The sequence below is a fragment of the Coffea arabica genome, chromosome 1c (assembly GCF_036785885.1).
Source record: "Coffea arabica cultivar ET-39 chromosome 1c, Coffea Arabica ET-39 HiFi, whole genome shotgun sequence".
NCBI lineage: Eukaryota > Viridiplantae > Streptophyta > Magnoliopsida > Gentianales > Rubiaceae > Coffea > Coffea arabica.
In genome coordinates this window covers 1320049-1335456 of record NC_092310.1, presented here as the reverse complement: position 1 = coordinate 1335456, position 15408 = coordinate 1320049, and the positions used below count along the sequence as shown (strand labels likewise).

Genomic DNA, 15408 nt, shown 5'->3' with positions numbered 1-15408 from the left:
AGTCCAGAAATGCGCTGAGTTACACGGACAAGAAACAGGCAATGAAAAGAGGTCTATATATTTAGGTGCTATTGATTGGAATATTTATCACCCGCAAACAGGAATTATTTGCACAGACAGGAAATAGGAAATGAATGCTTGGTATTCCAGCTAGCTAAAATATGCAAATATAATTACATATCATAGGTTTTGCCAAAGAAGTTTGAAATTCAAGTTCTGAGCTATCTTTGTATAATTATCCGAAGTAATTAGGTCCTCTACTCCCAGACGATTACCATATATTTGATTCTTTCGTGCTAATCCCAGATGCTACTTTGTAAAGTTGGATTGAGCCTGCGAATTTCAAACTGATTAGTTGCAACTAATGCATCGTTTTACTGAGGTAAGAAAGTAAACATCTGGAAGCAAGAAATATCAAAGGCCATCTCTTCAAGAAAAGGTCTTACCGGTTACTTGGTCCGTCAACACCTTGTATCAGTATACCACTTCGTTGGAATGTCCTAAATGACCGAATCAGTCTTTCTATACTTGCAAGAGGAAAGAAAATGAGAAGTCACAGGTAGTTGTTGCAGAATCATTCGTTGGTTGAGTTGTACAAAAATAGATTAGGAAGACAATGTGGCATTTTTCTAATCGTTGAGATAAGAAAACATAATGACTGGTTCAACCAAAGATAGCTATAAATAGGAATCTTTACCACATATTCATCCACAATCTGAGAAGAAACAACTTTTCATCTTTCTAACTAGCTCATATAGTTTGATACTTCGTCTCTGATAAGCATGGCTTTTCGCTTCCACATAGCTGCAGCCATCTTGGCACTTGTTTTTACAATTGTCCATGCATCTGATCCAAGTCCATTGCAGGATTTCTGCGTCGCAGTTCCTGATGCCAATGCTGGCGGTGGTAAACTTTCTGATCTTGTTTTGGAAAATTTCATGACTGTCTTGTTTGATAGTACTATAATGTTGCATGTTATACTTTAACTGATGTTTCATGATCTTGGTTAATGCAGTATTTGTCAATGGAAAGATATGCAAGGATCCAAAGCTTGTGGAACCCGAAGATTTCTTCTTTCAAGGGCTAAACAAGCCAGGAAGCACAGCAAAGCCACTCGGGTCCAATGTAACACAAGTAAATGTGAACCAAATTCCAGGGCTCAACACTTTAGGTGTTTCCTTAGCACGCCTCGACTTTGCGCCTTATGGTTTGAACCCTCCCCACACCCACCCTCGTGCTACCGAGGTCCTCTTTGTTTTGGAGGGCACTCTTGTTGTTGGTTTCGTTACTTCGAATCCGGGCATGAACATGAAGAATAAGCTCTTCACCAAGGTTTTGAATCCAGGAGACGTGTTTGTGTTCCCTCAAGGCCTCATTCATTTCCAATTCAACCAAGGAGAGACCGACGCTGTTGCTTTTGCTGGTCTAGGCAGCCAGAATCCAGGAGTCATCACCATTGCTAATGCTGTATTCGGATCAGATCCTCCCATTTCTCCTGATGTTCTTACCAAAGCATTCCAGGTTGGAAACGATGTCATCAAAAAACTACAGTCACAATTTTGGTGGGATAACAACTACCCTTAAATAATATGGGTATCTCTTGAAATTAAAGGAGCTTCAGGGTGCAATTAATAGTAATGTGTTAAAGCATAAATAATTGGGTCCTTCAGACCTTGACCTCCTCACTGATGTACTTTAAACTATAGATTAAATACTAGTAGTATTTGGACCCTTTTGTACTACTACATCAATCTAAGAAGAATACTACATTGGCACTTTCCGTGGTACGGACAAAGCAAGTCAATGAATTTGTACTTTGCGCACCATCAACACTTCCCACTCTGTCTCCTCTCCCTTCTTAATATTCAGCCTCTTCCTTTATCTGCCCAGTATCTTTCACTTACGTTGCCTCCTCCATATTATCGGTGTAGTACGTGAGTGGATTGGGATGCACAGCACATGCAAATGAACAATTTAAAATGTGAATCTCTGAATATTATTTGGCATGCATCTACACTTGTTAGTGTAATACAATTTCTACACCAAGAAATGTAGGAAAGATTAATACAAGAGAAAATGGTGAAAATAGTTGGAGAAAATAAGAAAGAAAATGAAAAATTATATAAAAATAAAAGGAAACAACAAAAAAGAAAAAACATTTTTTTTTCTCAAAAAGAATTGTTGAAACTTTTGTCGTGCGCTTTAAAGCCACTAAGTTTGGTGATGGAAAAAGTTTGTTTTGGTGATGGAAGTTTTGGTGTTAATAAAAAGGTAAAAGGATTAAATAAACGAAAACAGGGAGTAGAGAAAAAGAAGAGACTACATCAAAAAGAAAATGGCAGAAGTAGTCCAAGAAAGTGAAGATGACAAGGAAGAAATTGTGTGCGAAAGATAATAAAACAAATGAGAAGAAAGTAAAGATTTTATTAGAGAAAGTTAAAAATTTGGTCAACTTTTTAAAACCGGCCATTTTGATGGTAGAAGAAAGTGAAACAAGAACTACTTTCGGTGTTAGAAGAAAGAACAATAAAAGGACTAGATGGGATAAAGTGAAAGATCATGGATAAAAGATAATTTTCATAAAAATTTCAAGGACTAAATAATCTATTTGCAAAAAAAATTTTTTCCGTTCAAATTGGTTGATTTTAGGGGTGGCAATGGGGCGGGGGACACCTCCCCCAACCCCCGCCCCGTTGCATTTTAATTCCCCCCGCCCCCGCCCCTCCCATCCCCCGCCTCCGGCTTCCCCCGCCCCGCCTCACTTCCCCCGCGGGGTTAAAAAAAATTATTATATAATGTTATTATAATTAAATTTAAGCAAATAATCAAGTACTAAAATATCAATACATCACCAAGTTATTATTCATTGTAACTTCACAATTGAAACTCATAAAAATAATTAAACAAAGGTTATTTGAATACAATCTAATATGATAAAACAAATATAACTAAAATAATCAAGTTTTCACTTTTGATACAAATACAATCACTAAATTATTATTGTGTTTTTTTTTAGAAAAAAGTGTTATTGTATTAAGTGTAGTTAGGAATTTAACATAAATGTATTAATAAATTTAGTATAAATAATTAATAATTTTTATTAATAGACATGTATAATTAGTAGTATAATTGATAATATCATTATATATATATATATATATATATTCATACGGGTGGCGGGGCGGGGGTGGGACAGGGGAGTATACCCCCGCCCCCCGCCCCGTTTCTAAACGGGAGGGAAAAATTCCCCTAGGCCCCGCTCCAATCCCCGCCCCAATGACCCCCCACGGGTGCTCGCTCCCGTTGCCATCCCTAGTTGATTTGCTGCCAATCGTACTAAATTGATTGTAAATTAAAATTATAGGACTAAATGCCCAACCCCTAAAAATTAGGTTTGAAAACTAATTGTAAATTCACTGTACTAAATATGTTTTCAATGAATTGAAAATTGTCCAAACCCTAGACATTGACTGCAATAACTTTCATTTTCCCTTTCATTTAGACTATTTCTCTGATTACATGAAGTAACTAAGGTTAGTAAATAGTAGAATTGATCGATTGATACATTTGATAATTCCTTACAAGGGTGGTTAAAGAATATTCATTAGAAAACTTTCCAAATTTTCCTATTCAAGATGAATAAATCACACGAATGAGCAAGATAATTTTAAATTTAACTTTAATTATTGCTTTCTGTGATGTAAACGAAAATATCAAGGGTAAATTACTTATTACCCCCTATGGTTTGGTGCCTTGTTATATAACTTCCCTATTGTTTAAACATAGTTTGGGTTAAAGTGACACCATTAGTTTTTTCAATTAAATTTAACGGTCAATAATAAAATGTCAAAGTCAAACTAATAAATTAATAAATTTACCCTTTCACAACTTTTTTCTTTTTTTCTTTTTTCCTTCTCTCTCTCTCTTTTGGGAAGAGAAGAGATGATTTTGAAAATTTATGCTTTGACCTACAAAATCTTAATTTTGTCTAAATACAAAAAAGATGAAAGGGAAATAAAAAATAAATAAATAAATAACAAAAAAAGATGGAAGGAAAAAATAAAACAAATAAATAAGAAACAAAAAATGCCAAATCTTTTTTTACTACAAATGTCGTTATAGGTTTTAAACCAAATCTTTAATGGTATTTATCATTTTTTATTTCAATTTCTTCTTTTTTATGTTTGGAGGAAAAAAAGAAGTAATGAAAGCTATTACTGCTGTGAACTTTGATTGGGTAAATATACAAGGACGGGAGTAAAATCTGGTATTGAATCGAACGAGTAAAAGAAAATTAAGTTTCATCCAAAATTTTGGAAAGTTAATCAAGGGTTACATCTATATTTTCTTCAACATTTAATAGCTTAAATAAAATATGGAAATAATAAACCAAGGTGATTTAAAAACCAGCACTAGAAGTTAGAACTTGCCAATCTGCATTTACGCAAGTCTAGAGTAGATTTTGAAAACATAAAAAGAAAGAAAAAGTCCATCCACTTTCTAAGTTACGTACACAGACAAGAAACAGGAAATGAAAAGGTCCATTTACACGCTATTAATCAGTCTTACTGAAAATGACAAAGTCGAAAGTAGTGGTTGCAGAATCTTTCGTCGGTTGAATTGTGCAAAAATAGTACACATAGACAATGTGGCATTTTTTAATCTTTAAGATAAGAAAATATAATGACCAGTTCAACGTACCAAAAGTGGCTATAAATAGGCATCTTTCCCACATGTCCTTCCACCACCAGAGAAGAAACAAGTTACCATCCTTCTAATTAGTTCACATAGTTTGATCCCTCTTGATAGGGTGTAATTTTATCATTTATTTTATTATTAATTTTCCCTATTACCTGACTCGATGTGAATTAATTGATAGATTCTACTCATTTTTAGTATTTGGCATATATTTCAGGGAGTAGAACGAAAATATGATAACAAGTGCCAATTTGACACAAAAGGAGTCTAAGGCACAGAGCTTATCCCGGGGGCATTGTTGCCAAAGGCAAACTTGTGCCCATTTTAGTAATTGCCGAAGACAAAAGCATTAAAAAAAGGAACAAAGGGCTGAAGTCGGGGTGTCACTTCTTCCTCTCCAGAGGAGGGAGCCGCCGCAAGCATTAGAGTAGACAGTAGATAGGAATTAGAAAAAGTGTGCAGAGGAGAGGTCGGCTGTAGCTTAGGCTTGCTTTTGATTTTTCTTTTGTAGTCCTTCCTTACTTCTTTTGGTTTTCTTCTTACGGATGTCAGGAGCCAATGTGGCTTTTGTTGACTTTTCTTCTTAGCTTTATAGTAGTTTTTCCCTTGACATGTCAACGGCAATTGAGAGATTGAATCACTTTTCTTAGTCTCTCGTTTTTCCTTATCCCTTTGGCTGAGTTGAATTCGCGCGAGCAAGAACAATGGCCGCAGCTGTTGTTCCAATTTTGCATGGATTTTTCGCACCAAGTATGAACTAATTTTCTCGCTCTAGTCAAGGGACAATGGACGTTTTGGATCGCCTAAAATTGTGAGATCGATTTAATTTTATCTTTTACTTTTATTTATTGGTATTCGCATATTCCCTGGTTACAGTGCTTATGGTTATTTAATTAATTGATTGTCTTGGATCCAGATAATTAGTTGATTGGGTAATCTATTGTCAATTAGGACATTAAATCCGTAATTGTTTAATTGCTCTAAAATAGTGACAAATGGCATGATTAGATTTGTGTCAAGGGAATACGCGGGTTAATCTAAAATAACCCTGGTAGTGTGTTATTTGGTTAGAATAGGGCTCCTCTAATACGTAAGGCAATTGGGGAATTAAATTTTACGGGCGTACCTAGGATTGTTTTTCAATTAGAGCAGTGATTAACGGACGTACCTTGATCACCGACACAGTAAGGAGGGGTTGACTGCCATCGTTTGTTTGGTAGTTATAACCTATTTATTGATAAATAATTGGAATTGCCTTTGCTTATCGATGATCAATTAGGTGAACTATTGCTGAAGTCATTCCTTGGCTAGATCCTTAATTATCACTTATTTGATTTTAGTAATTTGTTATTTAATTTTTAGTAGCTTTTTATATTTTAGTTGAATTTCTTTGATTGTCACCTTCTGCATAAAAACACTCCCCTTGTCACTGTGAACTTGAAAAGAAATAATTACTCCCAGTCCCTGTGGATTCGACCATACTCACCACTATCTACAGAAATTACTTTTAGTTTGAGCAGGTATTTATTATTGCACAGGCTTCGACAACCTGTCAATATTTGGCGCCGTTGCCGGGGACTGGTGTCAGATTAATTTGTTTCTTTTTGAGTTTATCTTGTTTTCATTTTTTTTAAATTTATTTTTCTCTTATTTTTTTTATTTTTTTATGGCTGCTAACATTCCATATTTTGATGATAGACTGGACTTTGTTCTTGAATGGAGTTATGAGACTCATGTTTTTCTAATGATCAATGGGCTATTGCAAATTGTGGAACTTATTTTGATTCAGGTTATTCAACTGACACATGCCCCGCATTTCAAGATAATTTAAGCGCTCCAATTGATACTTTTGGAGATTTTCCATCTCGATTTCAAACGTGGTATGACCCTTATTCAAACGGGTATGATCAAGGATGGTGGGATAAATCCAATTTTGATTATGCGACCGGGCCAATGGATTTTCAACAGCAAGAGTCTCAGCAATCATCCTCCGTGTCAGGTTTGTCTCTTGAAGAAATGATGGGATTACTAATTGCTAATACAAATCGATTTCATCAGGAGACACAAGCGAGCCTAAATCGATTTCATCAGAAGACACAAGCGAGCCTTCGCGACCTGGCAGATCAAATGCGTCAATTGACATCCAGGATAGAGCGATTAGCTTCTCACCTTGAAGAATTGCCCTCACAAACCAATATCAATCTTGAAGGAGATGAGAGTGCAATTATCCGGCCAAATGACATGGAATTGCAAGAGTTTCAAGGAAACGGATTTAAAGATGCAGTTGAAAAGGAAGTTGAAGTGCAAAAAATGAGACTCCAGGATCAACTCATTCAAGTGAATGAATCCAGTGAACAATCTCCAAATGCGGTGACATCTCCTCCACTCCTTTATCACTATTCTCCTGACTCTTACTCTTCAATTCCTGTTAATGAAATTGACTTTATTATACCAGATAATTTTGAATTTCATGACAGGAATAAATTAAGAGTGGCGATGGCAAGATATCTTGTACCAACAAATGCAAATGAGGGAGAAGTGAATGGAGAATGCAAATTATCATCGACTCGTTTGGCGCCATTCACTAGTCCATGGAAGCCCGTAGCTCGTATGCTCAAGAATTATTCTATTTACGAGGGTTATCAGGACTATATAGAGGATGAAACATTAAAACGAGCCACACGATTTTATCCTCCATGAACAAAACATGATAATGTCTAACCAAAGACATTAAAGAAAGGCGCTCATTGGGAGGCAACCCAATTTCTTTTAGTTGTTTGTTTGATTTTATTTGTTAGTTTAAATCTGTCTTCCTTGAATTTGACTGATTTTGGGTGTTAATTTTCGTTTTTACTGATTTGTAGGTGACCTTCAGTCATGACGCGCCCCCGTGGTGACCTGCAGGAAGCTCACGATCAGAAACTTCTGGGAGCTCTCTTGCCCTCATGACGTGCCCGCGTCACGTTCGCGGGAAAGGTAAGGATTAAAAAAAAAAAAGAGAGAAAAATTTCTCAACCGTAGCTAGGTTTCTCAATTTAAAAAAAAAAAAAAAGAATTTTTTTTTCTTCTTCCCTTTTCACCGTAGCTCAGTTTTACAAAAAAAAAAAAAAAAAAAAAAAATTTCTTTCTTTCTTCTTTCTTTCTTCCTTCTCCCCTGCTCTCTCTCTGTTGTCCGAATCCCTTTTGCTCGCAGCCCACCTCACTCACGCCGCCACCTTGCGTCTCGCACGAAGGACCAGCCAGCCATCCACTTCGCACCTCGCCGCCCGCCGCTGCTGAAGCTCCATCGCCGCCGCCGCTGCCCATCTTCCTTCCACACGCAGCTCCTTCCTCGCACAGCCACAATCCCACAGGTGCGCGGCAGTAGCCTCTGTCCCGCCGCCCAAGCGCGACGCACGCCGCCCATTTGTTCTTGAATGGAGTTATGAGACTCATGTTTTTCTAATGATCAATGGGCTATTGCAAATTGTGGAACTTATTTTGATTCAGGTTATTCAACTGACACATGCCCCGCATTTCAAGATAATTTAAGCGCTCCAATTGATACTTTTGGAGATTTTCCATCTCGATTTCAAACGTGGTATGACCCTTATTCAAACGGGTATGATCAAGGATGGTGGGATAAATCCAATTTTGATTATGCGACCGGGCCAATGGATTTTCAACAGCAAGAGTCTCAGCAATCATCCTCCGTGTCAGGTTTGTCTCTTGAAGAAATGATGGGATTACTAATTGCTAATACAAATCGATTTCATCAGGAGACACAAGCGAGCCTAAATCGATTTCATCAGAAGACACAAGCGAGCCTTCGCGACCTGGCAGATCAAATGCGTCAATTGACATCCAGGATAGAGCGATTAGCTTCTCACCTTGAAGAATTGCCCTCACAAACCAATATCAATCTTGAAGGAGATGAGAGTGCAATTATCCGGCCAAATGACATGGAATTGCAAGAGTTTCAAGGAAACGGATTTAAAGATGCAGTTGAAAAGGAAGTTGAAGTGCAAAAAATGAGACTCCAGGATCAACTCATTCAAGTGAATGAATCCAGTGAACAATCTCCAAATGCGGTGACATCTCCTCCACTCCTTTATCACTATTCTCCTGACTCTTACTCTTCAATTCCTGTTAATGAAATTGACTTTATTATACCAGATAATTTTGAATTTCATGACAGGAATAAATTAAGAGTGGCGATGGCAAGATATCTTGTACCAACAAATGCAAATGAGGGAGAAGTGAATGGAGAATGCAAATTATCATCGACTCGTTTGGCGCCATTCACTAGTCCATGGAAGCCCGTAGCTCGTATGCTCAAGAATTATTCTATTTACGAGGGTTATCAGGACTATATAGAGGATGAAACATTAAAACGAGCCACACGATTTTATCCTCCATGAACAAAACATGATAATGTCTAACCAAAGACATTAAAGAAAGGCGCTCATTGGGAGGCAACCCAATTTCTTTTAGTTGTTTGTTTGATTTTATTTGTTAGTTTAAATCTGTCTTCCTTGAATTTGACTGATTTTGGGTGTTAATTTTCGTTTTTACTGATTTGTAGGTGACCTTCAGTCATGACGCGCCCCCGTGGTGACCTGCAGGAAGCTCACGATCAGAAACTTCTGGGAGCTCTCTTGCCCTCATGACGTGCCCGCGTCACGTTCGCGGGAAAGGTAAGGATTAAAAAAAAAAAAGAGAGAAAAATTTCTCAACCGTAGCTAGGTTTCTCAATTTAAAAAAAAAAAAAAAGAATTTTTTTTTTCTTCTTCCCTTTTCACCGTAGCTCAGTTTTACAAAAAAAAAAAAAAAAAAAAAAAATTTCTTTCTTTCTTCTTTCTTTCTTCCTTCTCCCCTGCTCTCTCTCTGTTGTCCGAATCCCTTTTGCTCGCAGCCCACCTCACTCACGCCGCCACCTTGCGTCTCGCACGAAGGACCAGCCAGCCATCCACTTCGCACCTCGCCGCCCGCCGCTGCTGAAGCTCCATCGCCGCCGCCGCTGCCCATCTTCCTTCCACACGCAGCTCCTTCCTCGCACAGCCACAATCCCACAGGTGCGCGGCAGTAGCCTCTGTCCCGCCGCCCAAGCGCGACGCACGCCGCCCACTTGCCCACGTGACCGCCGCTGCCTTCCACCACCACTTGGCGCGGGCTCTCCCTTTCTTCTCCAGCCCGTCCGCCGCCAGCAGCCACGGCCGATGCCCGCCTCTACTGCCCACGTAGCCGCTCGCCCTTGCTCCACCCTTGACCACAGCCACGCGCCTCACTTGCGCGCCTGAAGCCACCCGCCACTGTCACCTTCTGCATAAAAACACTCCCCTTGTCACTGTGAACTTGAAAAGAAATAATTACTCCCAGTCCCTGTGGATTCGACCCTGCTCACCACTATCTACAGAAATTACTTTTAGTTTGAGCAGGTATTTATTATTGCACAGGCTTCGACAACCTGTCACCTCTTTTGTGATAACCATGGCAGTTCGGATCCATATTGCTGCAGCCATCTTGGCACTTGTTTTTACAGTTGTCCATGCATCTAATCCAAGTCCACTGCAGGATTTTTGTGTGGCAGTTCCTGATGCCAATGCCGGAGGTAAACTAGATTACTTCAAAAATTTCTTGACTCTTGTATATTATACTTGAATTCTAACTATGTTTGACAAACTAACTAAGTTGAATCATGGCTAATGCAGTATTTGTCAATGGAAAGATATGCAAGGATCCAAAGCTTGTGAAACCCGAAGATTTCTTCTTTCCAGGGCTTAACAAACCTGGAAGCACAGCAAATCCACTCGGGTCCAATGTAACAGCAGTAAATGTCAACCAAATTCCAGGGCTCAACACTTTAGGTGTTTCCTTAGCACGCATCGATTTTGCGCCTTATGGTTTGAACCCTCCCCACATTCACCCTCGTGCTACCGAGGTCCTCTTTGTTTTGGAGGGTACTCTAGTTGTTGGTTTTGTTACTTCGAATCCGGGCATGAACATGAAGAATAAGCTCTTCACCAAGGTTTTGAATCCAGGAGATGTGTTTGTGTTCCCCCAAGGCCTCATTCATTTCCAATTCAACCAAGGACATTCAAATGCTGTTGCTTTTGCTGGTTTAGGCAGCCAGAATCCAGGAGTCATCACCATTGCTAATGCTGTATTCGGATCAGATCCTCCAATTTCTCCTGATGTTCTTACCAAAGCATTCCAGGTTGGAAACAATGTCATCAAAAAACTTCAGTCCCAATTTTGGTGGGATAACAACTACCCGTAGTATGGGTAACTCTTGAAACCAAAGGAGATTCGGGGTGCAACAGTAATCTGTTGAAGCATAAATAATTGGGTCATTTCCACTTTGATCTCCATATGGAATGACTCCAAAATCCAGCATTATTTCGGCCCCTTTGTTACTACAACGGTTCTACATAGATTAATACATTGGCATTTCCCACCTTACAGGAAAATGCAATTTATAAATCACTACCTCTTTTCTTAATTTTTTTGTACCCTGTGATATAATCAATATATGAACCACATTTATCTTCTTTTATTTTTGGATTCTAGAAAGATGAATTTTGTCTGATTAAAAGAACGCATCTCCACAGATTGGATGAATTCTTCTTACCATAGTTTCATTGTGCAATGAAAAACCTTTGGAGCACTTGTAAGAAGTATTTGAAGTACGACTGCAAATGAATCAAACAGCTCGCGAGCAGCTAGAATCCGAGCTTGACTCGAACTTGAACTGATCAAGTCAAGGTCGAGGTCAAAGATATTCAACTCGTTAACTCGCGAGCCAACTAGATTATATATATATATATATATATATATATATATATATTATTTTGAAAAATTATTATTTTATTCATTTTTTAAAATAAAATAATTATTTTTTTAAGTTTGAGCTTGACTCGAATTTTAGTCGAGTTCGAACTCGAACTTTACATTTTGAACTCGTCAAACTCGAGCTCGAGTTCAAGTTTCATAAAACTAAGTTGAGACTCGATTCGATTAGACCAAAACTTGACTCAATTCAATTCGTTTGCACCATTAATTCAAAGCGCTGCAAAATCTCACACCAAAAAAATTAATAAATAATAAAAACCATTGCGAAAACAAAAATATCAATATGTGAGTTTGTTAACACCATTGAAATATATTCAATATACTGAAAAGAGGTATAATTGGAAATTCTCCTAACAACTAAGATGTAGCCATTAGATTGTCCTCAAGCTCAATCTCAAATTAGAGAGAGAACAAAATCATCTATGTCCATCTGTAAAGTAATCTTGGCAGCTTCTCTCTCCCTTTTCAATAATTCAGACTCTTCCTTTATCTACTCCGCATCTATCACTCGTGCTGCCTCTTCTTCCTCTTTTGAAAAAGAAAAGGAAAAAAATTATATAAAAAGAAAAGAAATAATGTTTAGATTTTCAATGTAGTAGTTTTTTTTTTAATACGAGTGGGATTGGAATGCATGCTACATGTGCAAATGAAAATTTTGAAATTTGAGTAAATATTATTTAACACGCATCTATAGTTCTAATTTAATAAGATTCTTAAACTAAAAATGCAAAAAAGAAAATGAAGGAATAACATAAAAAGAAATAAAAAAAATTATAGATTTCCTTTTTTTGAAAAAGAATATGAACAGTTTGTCATGCCCTTTTAAGCCACCGAGTCTGGTGATGGAAAAAGTTTTATGGCAAATGGTATTTAAGGGGAAAAAATAAAAGGACTAAATAGAAAAAAAAAATCAGGGACTAGACAAAAAGAAGAAAGGAAAGTGTCAAAAATAGCAAAAGAAAGTAAAAAGGAAAACAAAGAATTTATGTACAAAAGAAAATAAAAAAACTACAAGAAAAGTGAAGTTTTTCTTTTTTTAAAGAAAGGTTGAAATTTTGGTCATGCTCATCAACATTGTCGCATTTGAAGGTTGAAGGAAGTGAAATCAAAAAGTACTTCTGGGATTGGAAAAAAAAAATAGAAGCATTAAACAGGATAAAATAAAATATCATTTTTTATTTATTAAGAAAAAAAGATAATTTACAAAAAAAAAAGAGTTGAGGGACTAAACGAGCTATTTGTCAATTTTTTTCCACCCAAATTGGTTGATTTGCTATCACTTGTACTATTGTTTATAAATTAAATTCGTAGGAACTAAATGTATTCGCAATGAAACTTTGTGGGTGAAATTTTTCCAACCACTAAATATTGGAGAGGAAAAGTATCATTTTCCCTTTCAAACTATTTTTCCTGATTGTATAAATTAAGTTTAATAAATATTATAATTGATAGATTAATACATATGATAATTCTCTACAAGTGTGCTTAATATGAATATTCTTCAAAATTAGTTCTTTTAGTCTTACAAGAAAATTTTCCTAAGTATTCAAGACAATGTCTGTTCAAGATGAACAAATCATATAAATGTGCAGGATAATTTATGATTTTAGCTTCAAATATTCCTTTTAACCCTCCCATCCCTTTTTACACCATTTCTACTCCCAGTTATCAAACCTAGTCGTCGAACCATAAACCTGATTTTAACTTCAAATAATTCATTCATTTTGATGTAAATGAAAATATAAATTACTCCAATAATTAATAGGGTAATTAATGGGTTTGAAATCTGGATTTTAAATTGAATTGAGTGAATTGAAATTGGTTTCACTCAAAATTTTGGATAATTAATCAAGGGTTACATCTTCCTTTCTTTTTCAATATTTAATAGCTTAAATAGAACACGGCAATATCAAACTAAGATGATTAAGCAGTCACTTAGAAGGTAGAATTAACTTTGAACTTTCAAGCTGCATATTCGCAAGTTCTGAGATGATTTTGGAAAGAAAAAGTCCAGAAATGCGCTGAGTTACACGGACAAGAAACAGGTAATGAAAAAGGGTCTATATATTTAGGTGCTATTGATTGGAATATTTATCACCCGTGACGGGTTTTTTTTTAGCAATGCAAGTTTAAATCCGATTTTTATACCCGTTAGCTGCAAGTATACAGGCCGAAACTGTAATGTAGGGTATGTATCGGGTCGATCCCACGAGGAGCAATTTAAACAAGTACTGGACCCTTATTTCTCTCTATTATTTAGATTTACAATAAATTTGAGCAGAGAAAGTATATTGCTATAATCTACAAATTTGATATACAAATCTAGTTTAACAAATACTAAATTCGAATGAAGAAATTTCACTAGAGATTGAATCTAGGGATGTAAATTCCACTTATGGCATAAATAACACAAATAAATGGATTTACCTCTTGTTATTATTCTTGTTTAACCAGAGATTCATTTCCAAATTTACCAAGTCTCATTCTCATGATGAAATGGCCTAGAGTAGTTCAGTTTTTCCCTATTTTCATAGTGAAATACTACTACTACTCTGTTTGCTTTCATGAAATGCTAAGAAATCTACTTAAGTGTATCTCTATTTTCATGAACATACAACTTAAGCTCTACTCATGTGTTTCCATTGTTACTACCAATTCTCATTGAATAATAACAACTATAAACATGCTATTGGTGATCAATCAATAACAAGTAATCACAGCTACACAAGTAGACTAGTTAATACAGGATATAACAAGTGTAACTCACATTCAATTAGTATTATTTAGCCATAAGTTTCATCCACTCCCTAGATTAAGGAGTTTAGCTACTCATGAATGCTTTAACAATCAAACTCATAAGTTTATTAATGCAAAACATCATGAAGTACAAGTACAAGAAAGATAAAAGAAAGCTTAGCCGATTGATGGTGAAGCCCTCAAATTCTGCTATGTTCTTGTACAAGATGATTACAAGTGTAACCTCCAAAATGCCTCCAAGAACTCTTAGTTAGAGAGAAACTAGTTACAAGAAGGAAAACTAGCTACGTAGATGTCTCTGGCTTCTTCCCTGTGTTTCTGCATAAAAAGTGGTAGAAAGTCTACTCCTCGCACTTCATAATTTCCTCCACTCAGGAAGTCAAAAATATGATATTTCCTTTTTGTCTATAACTCATTTGGTCTTCTCTTTTGTTGCAGAAGCATGTGCCACCGATTTCTATCCCTCAAAATAGCTGGAAAAGTTGTGAGAAAGGTAAAGGAAAATAACTGTGCCACTTGCTGAAGAGAGAGACAGATCCGAGCCTCGGATCCGAGGGGTGAAAATGGATCCGAACTCGGATTTATAGGATCCGAGGACTTCCCATGATGGATCCGAGGTCGGATCGTCTAACCTTGGATACACTCCTCCAGAAGTACAGACGAGGGATCGGATCCTTCTTTGCTCTCATGGATCCGAGCTCGGATCCGTGCCATTAAATTTTCATTTTTTCGCTTCTTTCCTTTGTCCTTCATTTTTGCTCCTAATTTCTTGTGTACTTTATCCTCTGGACAATCCTTACACTTCTTTCAGCTCGTGCATGAACTTCATACATCAATATCCTGCACAATTTCACAAAATTAATGCATTAATCCACTCATTTATCAAATTTTGAACACTTAAACAATATTTAAGCAATTATCACCAAAAGAGTTCAAATATGGCTTTAATCTTCTCAAAACATACCAAAAGTTCATGCCAAACTTGTACAAAATATACGTTAAATATTCACTTATCAAATTCCCCCACACTTGAATCATTACTTGTCCTCAAGTAATTTGCATAAAACTTACTTCAATGATTCAATAGATAAAACAATATACGTACTTTTGTCAAATTTAATT

The 15408-nt window shown here is 36.6% G+C and overlaps 2 protein-coding genes across 2 annotated transcripts; both read left to right on the top strand.

Moving 5' to 3' along the window:
- Positions 1 to 714: 714 nt before the first annotated feature.
- Positions 715 to 1830, top strand: LOC113689331 (germin-like protein subfamily 1 member 18). Its single transcript, XM_027207141.2, has 2 exons — positions 715 to 906; positions 1016 to 1830. Exons 1-2 carry the CDS (start codon positions 783 to 785, stop codon positions 1582 to 1584), a joined length of 693 nt encoding a protein of 230 aa, XP_027062942.2. The 5' UTR covers positions 715 to 782; the 3' UTR covers positions 1585 to 1830.
- An 8337-nt stretch (positions 1831 to 10167) lies between these two features.
- On the top strand, positions 10168 to 11160 carry LOC140006101 (germin-like protein subfamily 1 member 14). The gene is made up of 2 exons (XM_072047841.1): positions 10168 to 10288; positions 10389 to 11160. The coding sequence occupies exons 1-2, from the start codon at positions 10168 to 10170 to the stop codon at positions 10955 to 10957; spliced, it is 690 nt and encodes a 229-aa protein (XP_071903942.1). The 3' UTR covers positions 10958 to 11160.
- The last annotated feature ends 4248 nt before the right edge of the window (positions 11161 to 15408 follow it).